Below are 18,502 nucleotides of genomic sequence, written 5' to 3' on the forward strand. Positions count from 1 at the left end.
AAAACACAGTGAGCTGGGATTGTGTGAATCCCGTGATCACGCTGAGCCCGGATGAGCTCCGTACCTTTAGCTGCAGCTCCTTGTATCTTTTGGACATGCGGATCAGAAGCTTGTGTCCGTTGATGCTGGCAGGCTGCAGCTGGTAGTACTGCACCATCGCCTGCGCAGCCTCCACGTATGCCATTTCCAGAAATGCCTGATGCCAAAGCCAAATCGTTAAAGCGTGCACAAAACATAAAATGTGTCAAATGCGATCCGAACAGATATTCTTTTTAATGGCATACTAAATCTTCGAGACAGTTACAAGATCAATTCAACGCCAGGCATTTCAGGCACATGTCAAACTTGGCACTGGACCAGAATTTGATCCAGTCTGTACTAACAGGACCAATCAAAAAGTCACATTTGATTTAACGAATCGGAGGTGATGGAGACATCATCGGTGTCAGGGTTTAAATGTACGCAGTACATAAAGTACCTGTCTAAATGTATTTCTGCGGTATTCAGTCTAACGCTAGCATTTTATTCACGATAAACTGTATGATACATCATTGCTACCTTGCATTTCAGAGCTGAAATCTCTTACCTGATGCGTTGAGCGCATGAGGATGTAGTTGGTCACTTTTCCGAAGGGAAGTCCTAAGTTAATGACGTCATTCTCCGTGCAGCTGCCCTCTGGGAGGTTACAGATGTGCACAACACGTCCGGGACATGCTTTACGCTGAACAAACTGAGAGAGAAAACACGTTGTTACATATTAAGTTTTAAACATTTGAAATAAATCAGCAATGTATAAATGAAATATATGTGAACGTTTAAGATATCTGTGACTAGCAGAAACATCTATTCTGGGCCCTGCTGTGCTCTCTAATGCCACCTTCTGGTGCTCAAATACCGCATTCACCTGAAATACTGATAAAAAGTGAAGCAGGGGGACTAAATCAAGGATGACCAAACCAGGATCCATAAACCAAAGTTGGCCCATGATGACCTTTGATTTTAAGGAAAGAAAAAATTGGGGGGAAAATGCTATCATAATTTCTCATTTCTTTTTTTCTTACATTTCATTGAAATGAAAAAAAAAACAAAAAAACAATATAAGTGAATTTTAGTAAGAACAAATAATTGAAAACCTTCAAACCTAATCCTAAAAAAAAAAAAAATAATAATAAAAATTATTAAATAAATAATTCTAATATTAGTTCGATATAATGCAACAATTAACTTTTGGCCCCCCACAATCTTCAATTAAGTCAGGTTTTTGGCCAAACGCATTAAAAATGTTATCCATCTTCAGTCTGAATGTATAATTAAGATACTTTAAAAAAAAGGCATACTGAAATCTGATCTACTGAAAAAAAGAGATACCACTGTAGGATGTCATAAACGTCTTATAAAAATAAAAATGTTAACTAATTAGCTAATAAATGTACATTATAATGCAACTTTTAACTTTTTATATACCTGCACTTACAACACAATTGTAATACTGTAAAAAGTATGTAAAATGAATGATGCTGGTAATATAAGCTATAGCACTGTAGGATGTGTACAGCAAGTTTTGTACTTGGAGGGGGCAGGATTTGATTGACAGCAACAAGTGCGAGAGGCACATGAGCACAGGGTCAGAGACGAGGGGCAGTGTTTACACTGCAATTTACACACCATAGGAGGAGCATTACAGTGTAAGCACCATAGAGATCCACAGAGTGCATGAGAACCGATTCATTATCATCAGCGCAGATTGTGAGAATGAAAGCAGTCAAACTCATGGCGATCCGTGTAAACCATTCAACTGTCGGATTCAGACCGGATCTCAAATCAGTAAAAGGCACAGAATGTGACGACCATTTGCCAAATTCAAAGCCTTAAACCAATGCATGACCAGGTTGATTTCTGGGGTTTATCTGTGGCTGGCCGTAAACCTACTCTTAACAGTTGGGGCAGAGCTTGTGATAATTCTATGAATGGCTTTCTGCCAGACTTTTCCATTGGCCAAATGTGCCAAAATGGTCACGTTAGGTCTGCCTCCATAAACACATACCAAAATAGACCGCAAAACAGGCTGTTTATGCCTCTGCTATATGCTGTATAAGTCACAGTGTAACTGTGAATGGCTTCTGTGCGCTGGCCTAATAAAACACAACGCCAGTGATTTGGAGTTTGTTCAGATTATGGAAGTCGGAGTGGTTTGATACTTTGCCAGTGAAGGTGATTATACTGAAATAACTCTGAGGGGCCGTGGCTACTGCTGAGTTGCAGAAATTTCAAAGACTTTATTTTTAATAAATGGCTACTATGTAGAAAAAATAGAACGAAGCTGTCAATGGGATGACTTTAAGATAGAAAAGCTAAAAGTTACGATAACACTTTATTTTATATTAATTGCTTATTAGCATGCATATTTCTAGAATATTAGCCATTTATTAGTGATAATTAAGCACAAATTAATGTCTTATTCTACATGACCTTATTCTAGAACCCTAACCTTACCCAATACCTAAAGTTTTATTGATGGAAAACAAGTGTTACATATTTTGTAGTGTTAGCAAAATTACAAAATTATGCAAAATTATTTTAAATCAATTATAACTAAAGTTTTCTTAGGGATAAAAAAATGTAGCTCAGCATATGCTCTAAACTATAGGGTGACTTTAAGGTTCAAACTTATATTTAATTGCTATTTATTTTTAAAATATAATAAATAAATAAAAAAATACAAAATAATAAAAAAGGTGTGTGTAAACATTGCACATAATTCATTTTTTAAACTGAATTAAACTTCAACTGAAGTGTACACAAAGTAGTTGTCTGTCACAATTGACAGAGCTTCATTTTTCTTGTTATAAAAAGATATTGGTACTTTGATCACATCTCTTTATGTGACTCTAACAGAATGCAGTAGTGCTGCATTACCGATGTCACATTTGGCATGAAATGAAGAGATTTGTCGTGAGCACATAATAAAAATCAGGAGAACGAAAGTCATTCTCTTTGGAGATCTAGCCATGACAGGCATCATATTATGCTACAGATACATCTGTTTGCTTATCTAGAGAGGGTTTAAACTACTTTACATGGGTCCTGAAAACAATTAATCTGAATTCTATAGCATGCACTTTTTGAACTTCATAGATCTCCTAGCATTCCTCCTCTTAAAAAGCCTTCATTCCCCAAAGATCAGGTTACACTTTTGTGGGCTGAAATTGAATTCCTAGCCATAGAGCCATAAAAACCTGGAACACATTACACAAATCTCGATTACTTTGAAAAACCTTGCATTTCTGTGTATACTTATTTCTGAACCAGAGCCCGAGTCTCTGCATCCTTTCGCCCAATAAGCCGAAAGAGTTATAAAAACACCCCTGATGTACAGCTGCTGTAAAACAGGTGGGTTTAATAGGAGTTAACATTAGCCTGTGCTTTCACCTCTCCAGTGGACTAAATCATAAATAACTTGGCTAAAAAGACCACCATAAAGAATCTTTGTGTGAATCCGCAAGCTGGCAAGCGCATAAAATACCGTCCTACACAGGACATGGTTTCAATTATAGGTGGCAGACGTCTGTGCAAGGTCAGAGCATCTAATCCGAAACAATGCTTCACGCAGTCCATATGTGAGGAGCCATCAGTCACACTCAGCCCTCTGTCTAAGCGAGACTCACATTACTAGAGCTCATACAATAACAAACGAGCATGAGAAACAAAACGAAAAGCAGACTGTCAGAAGTCAAAGTCATGACAAGAATTAAATGAATTATATTCAGAAACAACAATATAATATAATGCAATATATAAAATAAAATAGAATTTTAATAATCAATTGTAATATGTATTTATTTTTAGTCACATTAGTATTTGTGTAGTATTCAGCAAGGGAGCATTATATTGATCGAAAAGTGACCCTGAAATGATGAATAATATTAAAAAGGATATCTGTTCATTCATCATGTATCCTGAAAAAATTGTATCACAGCACTATTGTTTCAAGGATTAAATCATAAAGGACTAAATCATATTTTAAAACGTAATTAAATAGAAAACTGTGTTTTCAATTGCAGTAATTTTTCAAAATATTAAATTAATACATTCATATTTAAATACGAATCTTGGTGAGTGTATGAGACTTAGATAGTTCTCCTAAAAATCTAAATTCTGTAATTAATTTCTTGCCTTCCAAAACCGTAAAAGCTTCATCTTCAGAACACAAATTAAGATGTTTTTTTGATCAAATCCAAGAGCCTTCTGACCCTCCCACAACTGGCATGATCAAGACCCAGAAAGGACATTAATTTTTGTGTTAACTATCACTTAAAAAAAAATACTACGACGGCTTTTGAACAGTAGCATACATCATTCACAAGTAACAAAAATTCTAACTACAATTATTACTAACAATATTATTACAACTATTACAATGATTATGGATGTAAACTGTGATTAAGATGTATGACATGTTCTCTTGGTAAATCTTGATTTTAGTCTCAGATAATCTGTTTTTTCTTTTCTTTTCTTCTTTACTTAGTTTGGAGTCCTGTGTATTGTTAATTTAATTAAATGTAAAAAAAAATCCATGATACTGCACTTTGTATCATGGTTGGTAGATTTTTTTTTTAATCACTCAGCACTGGCAGGTTGGACAAAACGTTAATTTTGGAGCCTGATCACACAGCTAAATAAAGTCCCTGGAAAACAAAAACTAGTGTTAGTTTTCACATGGGACAAGGTCTGTCTGGCCTGATGCATTCCCACCATGTTACAACAACACAGCAACATGACAACTGCTTAAACCGATTGTGATCAGCACCTATTCATTTAGCTGTAAAAATTCAGTTGCACTGGAAAATTAGCAAAACTATATTTTCACAACTTTTGATACAAAAACAATGACATATTGATGCCAGACACCGAATTTAACTCTTTACTTGTAAGCAGTGACTGAGATGTACAATACTGCTAGCTTCCACCTGTTCTCAACAAGCTTAAGCTGTGAAGATGGCTCAGTTGTGCTTTGAATAATAACCGTTAGACTGTGATAATAAGCACTAAGTAATCTGTCAGTCAGTGAAATAGTGTGACCTAAATATAGCACACTCTGTATCTCAACACTCTTGGCTTCTTTACAAACCCTGTGAGCTAAAGGCGGAAAGAACAATGCTATGAGATAAGCCAACAAACATTCACAAATCATCAAATAGAGCTAGATAAATGTCAGATATCATGTGAATCTTAATTTAAAAAATCTGTTTAATTGCTTCCCTAAGCATAAACTTTACCCCTGCTTGATGTGAAGTAAATCCCGCCCCCGAGAGAGGAAATGACTTCATGGATGTGGCAGGCAAATATGAAGCAGTTCCAGTTGAAGCATCTGTAGAAAACAAAAAGTGGCATTTCAGATATCCAAATATAGTATTTTTTTTATTAGAAATGTTGAATACACTTGTGTAGAGTACATCCAGTTAGCTAAACTGAGCAAAACACTACATACTTAAACCCCATGAAATAGTTGGACTAAAGTTGTTTGGTATTGTGTTGAAATGTTTCCTATTGAAATAGCCAATAGCATGTAGTTTATGTTACTGCATAATCACTGAAAATCACTTAATTATAAAAAAGTAGGTATAATCTAATTAAAAATTACTTTGTTTTATTTTTGTTCATAACTAAAAACACAGTTGAACCCTGTTTTACTTCTTGCTAATTGATGGCGGGATGTATCAGAGAAGGTACATGTTTGACATAATTGACAAAACTCATTAAATCTCAGAGTACAAGAACAAGAATCAATATTTTTTGTACATTTTATAGGTCTAAGTTGTTAACTTTTAGAAGTCCACTAGTACATAGATGGTATAAAATCTAATAAACATTATTTCATGGTGTCTAATCAAAAGATATAAAAAAAAGAACAATGAAAAATGACCAGTGAAAGGTTTTACAAACACAAAAACTGGTGTTAGCAGACTTCACTCTGTTAGCAAGTCTGTAGACTCTCCTCTCCCCCCCAACTGTACCGACAGCCCTAAAAATAGAGTCCTCTAAAATCACGTCCCAGAGCTTTCAGTATCCTGAATTTTCAGCACTTAAACTGAATGACAAATTAGGAGATTTGACTTACCCTGACTGGCAGTCGACGTGTATGCCATAGTGTTACTCAATGCCATGTTGAGACATCCTTCAGACGACACTGGAAAGTGCACTGCTCCAAGCGTCGGGCTGTGAAGGGACAGCACTGCATTTAGATCCTAAATCCCAGTGCATCTGGTCTGACTATATCTTATGACACAGCTCAAATTCAGGTCATAACCCTCTCAATATGGAAGAAGACTCTTTATAAAATAACTGCGTTTAATGCAGAGATTGGCTGTACTCATAAAATGCTTAACAAGAGTATCACAGGCGATGACCGGAACGTAGCAAGGATCAAAATAGACCACATACAAACAAGCCCTTTAAAAGTATCTTGTTTCTACACCAGGTTAGCAACTATTACTGTAGCCGCCCATGCATCAGAGTTTGCTGACTGATTATTGCCATCATAAGTCATCTAAAAACCCACTGCTCATCAATCAATGAATGCTCTAACATGGTAAAAAAAAAATTTTTTTTGTACTCACCTTTCGGTGTAGAGCGAACAGTTCTGCAGATGTAACTTGCCCTTCACATGCTGGTCCCAGTCCTGAAAACAGCATACACATACGATATGCCTGTCAGATAGACTTCACTATGATCCTTCACTATGAGAGTGAGAGATACCCCTGGCATAGCCACAACCAAGGCCAATTAGAAAGCTAGTAGTGCACAGCAGAGAAAAGGCGAGCAATGGTTGAGAACGAATGCGATTACGGCAAACTCTTGTAGAACAACTGCGCCCTTGCCCCCTCTAAACCAACCTCCACTCGACACATGCCAGCTGCCACAAAAGCATTCACACCCTAGTGTAACCAATGAGCCCATTTTAGCCAAGTATCACAAAAACCCTCTCAGTGCTGCAGAAATAAGCGGAGGAAAAAACAGTTGTTGCAGTTGAGACCAACTAGATCTCAATTCTGCACACTGGATGCTGTACACTGGATGCTAGAGACATTGGAATAAACGTAGATATAGTTCATAAGCAGCATTCAAAGCTTAGCATAAATTTGGCACATGTAGGAAAAAATGAAAAGTCTTTTAAGGATTGTCTTACAGTTGTTAGATTCTGTTTACACCTAGGACTGAGATCTGGCTGTAATGAAATCTAGTGAACATTTGTAGTATTTGAAAACACTTTACATACATTCATCTTTGAAGTTGGTATGAATGGGCCATTTCCTTTAATCTAAACACTCCAGATCTACTCACCTTCAGGTTGTAAACCTTCTTCTCACAAATGGTGCACTGATGGGGTAGGTGTGAAGGTATTGTCCCTTGATAGTCATTGAACTGGTGGGGTTGTAATTGCAAGGTCACCCTTTCCTCACTCTGGGAAACCTGTGGCTGCTGTTTAATTCCCACTTGCTGCCCAGTGGGTGGGCCAATTCCTGGGCCGCATGTAGAGTTGAACTTAGGATCTGCCGTGGGTTCCTCTGGGTTATACAACTCTGCTCTCTGACCCACAAACCCTGGTCCAGGTGGTACCCAACCCCCAGAACCTGTTACTGTACCTATATCCATCTTTCCCAAGTTGATCGGACCTTTCCACTGATCCTTAGAGGCTGATCCCAGATTCTGATCATTGCTTCCTCCCATGAAACTAGTTTGTTGTACTGGTGTTTCAGAGGGGTAGAAGTCTCTTTGAAAATTACTGTGGACACTGTTTCTGGGTTGTGTAGAGGCTCCACCATACTGTCCTCCATCACAAGCTTTACCAGTAACCACTGAAGCCCCTCCCAAATATCCAAACTGCAAGCGACGGTCTGTGTCCGTCAAATATGTTCCAGCTTTTTTGCTGAAATCATTGTGCTGACTAGGTTTCTGATTGGACACCCCACTGTAGTTTGTGGGTCTGATTCCAGAGGGATTTGGAGCAAAGCCACCACCAACCAGTTGTCCCAGTGCAGCATTGGGTGGTGGGAAGGCTATGGGTGGGGGTGGAAAGGCCCCACTGTGGGCCTGGGCCATGCTGGAACCCCGAAGATGATTGAAGAGAGGTTGTGACATGGCCACATTGGAAAGAACCTGATTGAGGACAGTGGCTGCGGCTGCGGTATTGGTGGTCTGGGCAAGTTTGAGACGATGTAGGGTGAGCTGGGCCTGAAGCTGAGCTAGCTGAAGACTGGCAGGACTCAGCAGCAGGTTCTGACCTACTCCACCATGAACACCAGCCAGAGGAGCAGACTTATTATCAAGCTTTTCTCCTGAGGTACTGTGGAGAGAAACATAACAGTTCATTAAGTAAATGACCATAATCCAAGGCAAATGTACACAGTAAAATCAAAAAGAATGACTATCCCAAAATGTAGCCAGCAAACGCACAATGTTCTTCTAATGTTAGAATATGTTTGCTCGGATTCTGATTAACAAATTTTGATTATGTTTAAGTACTTGGTCATCACTTCTTAAATATTCCTGGCTATCCCAAATAATAAAAAACAGAAATGAACAGAAATTCCTAGAACATTACAGGATCTAAAAACAGTGACATGGATCAATATTTAAAAGAAAATAATGTGAGACTTGTAACCCGGACGTGACAAAAACCTCAATGTTTTGTTCAATTCTGCATGTAACCCATTCAAGCACACACATACAGCATTGAATAGTGAAGAACATGTACACACACTGTGAAAACGCAGCCAATTCTGTGGCAGTTCCTTGGGGGTTTAGTGCCACAACTGGTCGCACCTCAGTTGTGGTATTGAAGGTGGAGAGAGAACTAGATATTCACACCTGTGACCCTTGGGTAACAAGTCCAACTCCCTATGCATTAGGCCACAACTGCCCAATTTTATTTTAAATTGAAAGGTTATTTTGTAAAACCTCAAGGTTTTGTCTAATTCCGAAACATTCTTCCTGGCCAGATCTGAGAACAGAAACTCTGGACTCCCTGTCCCTGTTAGACTGGACTGATTAATGCGCTCACATGCTTGCTAAATTTAGCAAGCACTACTATCAATCAAAATATCTGTGCAAGCCTGATACCACTCTAGCTGAGCACACACCCTCTAAGCCAAGAGCTGACATACGTGGCAAACCCAAGGGAAAGTTGTAATAGTGGTGAAAGAGGGAACAACAATGTTTCTCAAATGATACACACAGTGATAAGGGGAATTTTTTAGTCCTTTAACCTCTGAGTTTTTTTTCATTAAGTAGATTCCAGGTGTTCTAGTGTTTTAAACACAGACCAAAATTATGCATGAGCAGTCAAGAAACAGCTGGAACAAGGGATCAGATCCTTTAGATCTGAATTTGTGCAACTGAATCTTTTGGTGGGATTAGCACCTCTCCAGCGTGGTGCTGGAGTCATTTAAGAGTATGACATGGACTTACAGGAGCCTTTCCAGATCGTAAAGTTCACACATCAATACTGGCTCTAAATAAGTTATCCCTTCTTTCTTTAGACCAGAAGATAATAAGATGTCTGCTTTTCTACTCATTACTCATAAGTGTTGATATTCATAAAACCTTTCATTAACAATTTGCTTGGAGGTGACAGAGCATAGTTGTATTTCAATTTACAGCATTTCCAGGAGTGTTAAATGACTTGAGCAGTAATTTGCCTTTCCAATTCCTGCTAAAAGTCAGACAGGCTAAGAAGTTTGGAGAGGTTAGCAATAGCAAGCTATCATTGAATCATAAGATCCCACCCTCCCTACAAATTTATCCCGAAAGCCACACCTGCTCCAAAACACATGAACTCACTCACACAAGCAGACCAGAGGAAAGCCAGAAAATCTGTATGAACATGGAGCACAGAGGTATGCAAATACATACGTTGACAGGCAGGTAGGACCACCAATCATGATTGGACAAACATTTCACTTTTATATAAATAGGCACATTTAGACCAACGAACTTAGTGATATTACTATCAAGATGTGAAAAGACCTGTGCTGCCTGTGATATACTGATGGATTTGTTCCATGTGTTAGTGTTTACAGTGCACTTCAGATTCATCATATCCTTTTGATTTTGAAGCTTATCTAAGATGGCGGAATATACTTTGAAGTGTTTCACAGGGCTCTATATTGGCAACTGGAACATACCACTTGGTGAATGTGTAAGAACAAACCAAAATATCTACATCAGTATTTCAAGCATTAGTTTAATGAATATAGAGTTGCAGCAAGAGATTGGCAACTAGGCCGCCACTGTTTCAAGCACTACTGATATTTATGCAGGGATACAGTGACTCTCATCTGTCAATGACATTACACAGTAAGAGCCAACTTCTAGAGCTCATACACAGGTTGGGATAATATAATGTACTAAGAAATGTAGGATGACACTTGATTTTATTTTTGATAAACTGATTGGATTTTGAAAAGTAGACTCATTGGATGGTTGGAGGAGAGAAAAAGTCAGTTGCAAGAGAAGCTAGTTCTACAGTTTGATGGAATTTTGGAAAAGACAAAAAATATGATTGGTTGCTTTATTTGTCATTTCTCGGGCCTCAGCCATTCAAAGTGCCCAAGGTTTCCAAAACTTGTGCCGTCAGTCTCAAAACCCTAACAAAAATTAAACATGATTTGTGGATGTTTGTGGACATAACGGGTCATTAGGTTTATTATTATTTCTCAGATATTTTTTTGACAGACAGAGACAGACAAAGATATTATTTTTACTAATAGATTATTGTTAGCATATTAGCATGTAGCCTAGGGCTTCTAATACTTTGAAGTCACTTTATACTATTATGCAAATTTCTTATTAGCCTATTTTTCAGAACCCAAACAGCTATAAATATTATTTTCAATCATGGCTTATTGTTAGCACAGAATCAAAGGCTTATTATATTCTAAGAAGCCCTTTACTGTATGTCTTTGAGGAATTTACAGATTTTATTTTATTGTTATAAACAGTAGCAGCAGTATAAAGACAGTAAACTGGTACTTAAATATGGGTGTATATTACCACGTTACCAGACATGTACAACCTGGCATGTGAAATGGCATGCGAAAATGTAATGGAAATCTTGGGCCAAGACACAACATACATAAATTAGATTTTATGGTACAACTGGCCTTTGAGACCCAACAGCTGGTCAGCTGTAGCATATCACGATTAAGAGTGAAGAAATGGAGCCAACGATGGATTTATAAAGTCTAGCTTTATGGTTGGCATGCTATAAAATGATCTTACACATTATAAGTGCATGTTAACGTAAGGGCTGACTCTCTTAGATAGGGTTTCAAAAATATTGTAATGCTAGTAGCACGCAAGTACTACTTAATACCTAAAGCACATTTGCCAGATTTATTTAAGATTATCTGAAAAGCTTCATTCAACAAATTAGTTTTTGTTCCATTAAATCCGTATATGTGGACTGTTTTTCTGCATTTTGTCGATAATGTACCAAAATAATTATCACTGAAAAAATCTAAACTTTGCTTAAACAAACATTTTCGCCTGCAATTTTGTTTGCATGTTTGTGTCATTAAAGAGAACCGTTGGACATTACGGCAACATCATCCTATCTTCATGACTCAAAAGCCCAAAATACACCAGTGACACACAACACACCACGTTTAGTTACCACCCAAACCAATACAGCTCTCACAGCTGCCCGCTCTCTTCTGCACTTGAGTCGTCTCATATAAGCAGAGGATCCAGGTGCCAAATGCCCTTCACCAATTAATACAAGCCCGTCTTAGGACAGGAAATGTGCAGAGCATAATTATACGCTATTGTGAATGTACAATGTCTTTGCACCAATCATGGTCGTGGGAAGGGACAATCTGCGTGACTCTCAAGTCTATCTCTAGATAATCCTTGGATGAATTGGCAAATGTACAGAGGTCGTGCCCTGCCGACCTCATGAAGTGACAAACTGTGTACTGAAAGCAACTGTTCCAATTTATAAGAGCTGAACTTTTATTGGCTGAAATGCATGACGTCACGTGTCAGAAACAGAATTTGTTACATGTTAACAAAAGACGCGGTTGACAAAATGTTTTATTTAAAAATAAAAAGGAAATTATGGAAACATAAATGCACACACACTAATGTTAACATTTTTAAAGAAATAAATAAAGTTACACTTCATTTTACAGCTCTCTTGCATGTTCATACTATGTACTTACTACAGCAATTATAATAACTGGGTAATAACTTGGTACTAACCCTGAACCTACTCTTAAACCTAACCTTAAGCTCATATTACTTAGTGCTTTCTTGTTAACACTTGTTAAAATGTCAGTAAAATATTTAAAATGTTACAAAAGATAAATGCTGCTTTTTTGAACTTTGTATTCTTTAAATGGTTAGTTTTTGGCGATGTTTCTTATTCAGCAAATCAATATCAGAATGATTTTTGAAGGACCCTTCGACACTGGAGAAAATTCAGTTTTGATCACTGGAACAAATTACAACTGTAAATATTTTAAAATAGAAATATATTCTTTAAATTGTAATAATATTTAACGGTTTTACCTGTTTTTACTCTACTTTTCTTCAAATATTTGCATTCTTGGTGAATAGAGATAAGACAAACATAAAAAATTAAAAAAATAAATATAAATGAACAGTAGTTCTCTGGTCCTCAGCCTACTAAAATATTTGCATTTATTACAATGCTACAAAAACTATTTAGCAGAAACCACAACTACTACAAACTAATACAAATTTATTATAAACTAAAATCTACCAATGTGCCTAATGATAGCATAGCCATGCAAGTAAACATACTTAGTTTTAGTATTGTTTTGTTTTAATTAGAATATGTCCGATTGCTTTATTGTTTGCTTTATTTATTCTATAGGTTAATGTGTTAAATGTATGACCATGTTACATTTATACTGTAAAGCATTACGTAGTCATTAAATGGAAATTTCAGGTGTTGACTTTACACTGACGCTGATTTATTGCTGTGTTTGGCTATTTTTAAGATGATCGTGTTTACTTAAGTAATGCCAAAACAACTGTGTAAATTTTGTCCCCTTTTGATTTTGGAAATAAACAGCAGTTAAACACATTGCCTCAAAATTCACCAAAAATTGAAATAACAACAACCTGCTTGAAGAGTCTAAAATTCTAAATGTCTAAAAAAAACCCCAAATTTATTACAAAAACATTGACAAATGTACTCCTGAATATAAACAGTTCAACAAGAAAATCAGAGGCCGTGCTATCCTGAAAAACCCTTAAAAACGTGTGCGTGTATATTACCATATTCAGTTACTGCTTACAGGGGCATCTGGTGTCTGATATGTAATGTACTGCATGCAGAAGATTTCTTTTCACATTGGCTTTAAATGCTAGCGCACTTTTATTGAACGTAGGGTACAAACATACACATTATTATATATTAAATATATTCTACAATGTAGTGCTATCAGCTGTATGTACAACAATAATATTTTTTGTTTATACTGTACAGTTATTTTTTTATTTAGGCGTAATAAAAGATTAGATTTGAACTAAATGCACTATATGCGCCATGTTTTTTTCGGTATCAATATAAGAATACTTTATTTTTAGGAACTCATCTAAAATGAGTTTACTTTTATTACAGAATTATGTTAAACTATACTGTAAAAAGTGAACATGTTCAGTTGTTCAATTCAGGACATGTTCCAACGTAGTCTGGTCATTTTTCTTATATTTATATTAATTTATTTATTTTATAAAAAACGATGAAGGGACGATTTTTTGACTGATTGCAATTATAAAAACGGCAAGTAACACAATGCGAATTTTTACCATGGTACTTTAATAACTCTTTATCCTAACACACTCCTATAATCTTTTTTTTTTTTTAATTAACTATTACATTTTTTTACAGTGTTGCAATGTTAAACTACTTACTTTAGATGTTACCACATGAACTACATTTTCTGAGGGTCACAAAAAATAAACCATACTAATTTTCAAATGCAACCAAACACAAAAAAACGAAAAACTATGACAACCTCTAAGACTGCACAAAAAGCTCTCGATGACAAGCGGCAAAGAATCGCTTCATCGAAACCAAAACATCTTTGTCTCTGCGCGCGCACATCTATAACCCGGTCCAGAAACGCCGCGCAACAATCATTTGCTCCTCGCACATAAACGCGCACTAAAAATGAATGAGGAAATAATAAATTAGCCCCTTAAGCTGTGCAATAGAGATTTAAAACAGCATTGAATCAAAGAAACCTGGCAGACACTTCAGTCAGAACATCAGCAGGCCACTGGCTCTTACCGTGCACCGTCCCTTCACTTAAGCCTAAAGGTTTCTGTGGTTATAACGGCCTCTGCTCAGATCCAGCGGGACTCGGCGTTCACTAGCCGCATGTAGCGCTCCAGCAGGCTGGATTTGGCCTGGATCAGCGGCTGGAGTGATGAAGTGTCACATGTGCTTTGCGAAAGCGTGCGAAGGGAAAACAGGGAGGGAGCGATGTTACGCGAACTAACACCTTATGGATGAAGCCATTCCCAAATGGGACGTGCCTCCCCATCCAATGCATCAAATATAGTTTCTATATGCATACTTATTTAGCCGGTATGAGCTTGGCCATTTACAGCAGCTTCGAATTTAATTTCTACTTGCATTTTAACTCAGCTAGCAGAAAAAGAAAAAACTAACAACCGCGAGAAGAGTTATGTATTTTGTAAAAGTTTTTAAAGTTTTCGTTTTTTTACGGCATGTTGTAAAATTCACCAAATTATGAAACCAATTTAAATGTAACTGTAAATAAGCTCTACGGGAGGCAGTAGTTTAATTATTAAGATCATTTTGGTTTAATGTTGTTTTAATTAAATTTATAACATGTTGACATAAGCATAGAAACATTGAACAAATAACATTACGACGTTACATTTTAAAACAACCCATTTATGAGTATGTATAAGCAAATTTAATTAATTACACTGATTTTTCAAGTTTTAAATAAATCTTTTATAAAAAAAAATACTATTTAAGTTTTTCAACTTTAAAATGTAATTCACATTTTTGCTACTGGCTATTTCTTTTAAATTGTTTATTAAATGTACTAGTTATTTAGGATTGAAAATGGTTTCTACATTAACGAGACTGCGCTGCAGGTTTTACATTTATTAAGTGCATATACGGTGTATCACGTGTGACCCTGGAACACAAAACCAGTCATGAGTGTCGATTTTTCATCATTTAAATGTATACATTGGAAAGCTGAATAAATTTAGCTGAGATACAATTATTTGAAAACCTGGAATCTGAGGGTGCAATGAATCTAAATATTGAGAAAATCACCTTTAAAGTTGCCTAAATTAAATTCTTATCGATGCATAATACTCATTTAAAAAGATATGTTTTGATATATGCACACAAAATATATTTGAGAGCCATAAAAGAAAAATCAATAATTTTGAGCCAAGCAATGTATTTTTGGATCTTGCCACAAATAACACCCATGCTATTTTTTGTGGTCCAGGGCCACATATGCAAGCACTGATTTCAAAATATAGATTTATTTTAAAACGAACTCTTGATGTGAATAAAATTTTAAGTTGCAGATTGCATGCGACAAATATTTTTCCGCTTTTAATGGATATTTATCTCTTTTGATGAGGTTGATTTAGTCATCTTAAAAAGGTTTGTTTGGCTTATTTTAATCATTCATTTAATTTAAGAATAACACTTTTACATTTTTAGGTTGCCTGACAAAAAAAAAAAGAGCAAAAAGCGAAACATGCGTGTCATAAAATGCACGTGTTCCTGTGGGACCGTTATAGCAGAATTAAAAATTGAAATATGAGCAATCCAAATCCAGACAAAAATGTTCTCCGGGAGTCACGTGCAGTTTTGTAGGATAATGTTAGAGTATTAAATCCAGAATGCCATCCTTGTTCGACAGCATTCTGTCTTTGCCAAGACACCCACCTGGCTCTGAATTTCATCCGTCCAGTTTCTCTCTGCCCTAGTTTTCACATTTTTAATTAGCAACATTCATGCGCTGGAATGACGGATGAGTGCTATCACCTGCTTATCATGATAAACGCAAGCGCTGACAGCATCTGGGATAAAACGCAACTCCCTGACAGATCTGCTTCGACTATTGGGAATATTAAAACACATCGGAAAGTCATTATGAACCACAAACATGTGAGCGGAAAGATTTGACAAAATTGACTGCTAAAATCGGGAAATAAAAAACATTAACCACTCAATCTAAAGAATAACATCAGCTAATTTGTTAAATTGTGTTTGTGGCAAAACGTTGCAAAATCTTCTCTGTTTTTATTATTATTGCAAAGAAATTATAAATTGCAATATTATGATAAGTTTGAGTAATTTCTTATCATAGTGTAACTTTTATAATGATGTCACAAATGTAAGTTATTAAGAATTTACAATTTATGTTAAAATGTTCTTTACCATAAACCTCACAAATAACAGCCTACATATTTCTAAATATAAATATGCAAAGTATGCAACACACACACTTTTGAAATTAAGTAACTTTGAATTTAATTGTTATTTTTCCATATAAATGTTAATCACTTTGTTTTCACGTAACTTTATTAATACTCAAATAAATGATTTGGTAAGTTAGATCCTTCCGTGAAAAAAATAAGTGTTGTTGCTTCACGGGCCATAAAATAAATAGTGTATTTATTTTGTTGAATTTTCTATAAATTATCAACATTTTTAAATAATGGCAAGATGCTCTTATGGTGCAATTACAATTAATGTGTTAATTATTTTTTGTTTTGTCATCAAAATGTCTCTTCAAATGTTGAGCTGGCAAGTTTGATAACTTCAGCTGTAAATCAAACTAAAGATTATATATTTTAAAGACGGTAGTTGTATGAATGTATTTCAATATAGCTCCATTTTACTAGTTTCTACATTTGAATATTTGAATTGGCAAGCTTGATAATTTGTTTATCTGCAATGCAAAGCTCTTTCTCAATACATTTTTCAATAATGCGTGGTTGATGCAAAGCGCTTTATGAGGAGGATACTCAATGCGATGTTTCAAGAATAATTACTGAATAATAAAATAGAATATATTAACCTAAAAGCGAAAACCAATGAAATCTGAGACTCGGCGGGTTCAAATATGTCGACCTCAAACACATGGTCGCAAAACCTTGAAGCCAAGCTGTTCAGAGCCGCTGAATACCAGACTTGAAAGTGAAAGAAGTATGTACAAACTCAGTTCTCAAAGATGAGAAACTTTCAGTTACTAATAGCCACATAGACAATCTCATATTTACAAAAGAAATAAATGATCTGGCTATACAAAGGGATTCATGCAGAAATAAACTTTTTTTTCTAATTATAGTTTTAACAGTGGATTAAAAACTTAATTTTTCTGTTTTTTTGATTAAAAAAAAAATCTATTGAATTTTTTGTATTTCAACTTTGTAATTATTGTTGTTTTATGCTACTTACAATTTTGAGGTTTGCATTTTGCAACACATAGCCGGACGACGTTGATTAATTTTTTTTAATTGCGTCCATTAATAACATCAAACTTTACTTAATGCTTAATTCATTTAATTTACATACCAAGCAAAATATGAAATAAGTTTAAATTAGCCTATTTTCATTTAGTCTTATTTATATTTGAATGAACGCAACCGCTGTTTTTTATTCATCTGCAATTATTTATAGTTTGTTATTCACTGTTTGTTAATAATTAGATGAACATAGCCATTAATACGACAGGTAAAACACTTTCTTAAATAGAATTACAAGTTTGTTACTTGTGATCTTGTTTAAAAAAAAAACACTTTGATTATCTGGCAACCGTTTATTTCTTAATCAGCCACGATTTTAGGCAGTAGTTTTGTAGCGCTCTTCACGGCCTGCCATAAACAGGCCTTTGTACACAAGCGTCCCAGCATCCGATTCCCAGCGAGGTGCCAATGTGACAGATTTACAGCCAGCCATCTGTTGGCATTCAGACCGGACGACACAACAACCAGCATTTCAGATTCTTTCCCCTTTTTTAGCCACAGAGGGCCACAAGACACTCGGTCAAAATCGTCTGACAGGTACAGCGTGACTGCTGTAAAACTAGACCTTTACTGTGATGCCAAAACAAAAGAGAGGTAAACCGACAACTGACAACATGTGCTGATTATAGTACTGTTAATCTAATCAAAAACTAGGAATATAGACAAGTAAAAGCTGTATATATATATATATATATATATATATATATATATATATATATATATATATATATATATATATATATGTAATTAAAGGATGTGTGTATGTGTGTGATATGTATATATGTATATATATATATATATATATATATGTATATGTATATATATGTGTGTGTGTGTGTGTGTGTGTGTGTGTGTGTGTGTGTGTGTGTGTGTGTGTGTGTGGAAAAGTGAAGGGGGTTGTAAAAATTGAGCGTGTCCTATAGTGTGATAAATA

The 18,502-nt window shown here is 35.7% G+C and overlaps 1 protein-coding gene across 2 annotated transcripts in view; it reads right to left on the minus strand.

Annotated features, from left to right (window-relative positions):
- Positions 1-18,502, minus strand: part of rbm20 (RNA binding motif protein 20) — a 49,217-nt gene that overhangs the window by 7,944 nt on the left and 22,771 nt on the right. Inside the window, exons 1-7 of one of the 2 annotated variants that reach the window (XM_043222233.1) lie at positions 14,324-14,488; positions 7,342-8,344; positions 6,618-6,679; positions 6,119-6,216; positions 5,277-5,368; positions 587-730; positions 65-196 (exon numbers count right to left, since the gene is read on the minus strand). In XM_043222233.1, coding sequence (XP_043078168.1) covers positions 65-196; positions 587-730; positions 5,277-5,368; positions 6,119-6,216; positions 6,618-6,679; positions 7,342-8,139 — 1,326 coding nt within the window. In that variant the 5' untranslated portion in view covers positions 8,140-8,344; positions 14,324-14,488. Of the gene's footprint in view, positions 1-64; positions 197-586; positions 731-5,276; positions 5,369-6,118; positions 6,217-6,617; positions 6,680-7,341; positions 8,345-14,323; positions 14,489-18,502 lie in introns of those variants that run through there. The other variant, XM_043222232.1, reaches the window with a different exon arrangement.

The sequence above is a fragment of the Puntigrus tetrazona genome, chromosome 22 (assembly GCF_018831695.1).
Source record: "Puntigrus tetrazona isolate hp1 chromosome 22, ASM1883169v1, whole genome shotgun sequence".
Lineage (NCBI taxonomy): Eukaryota > Metazoa > Chordata > Actinopteri > Cypriniformes > Cyprinidae > Puntigrus > Puntigrus tetrazona.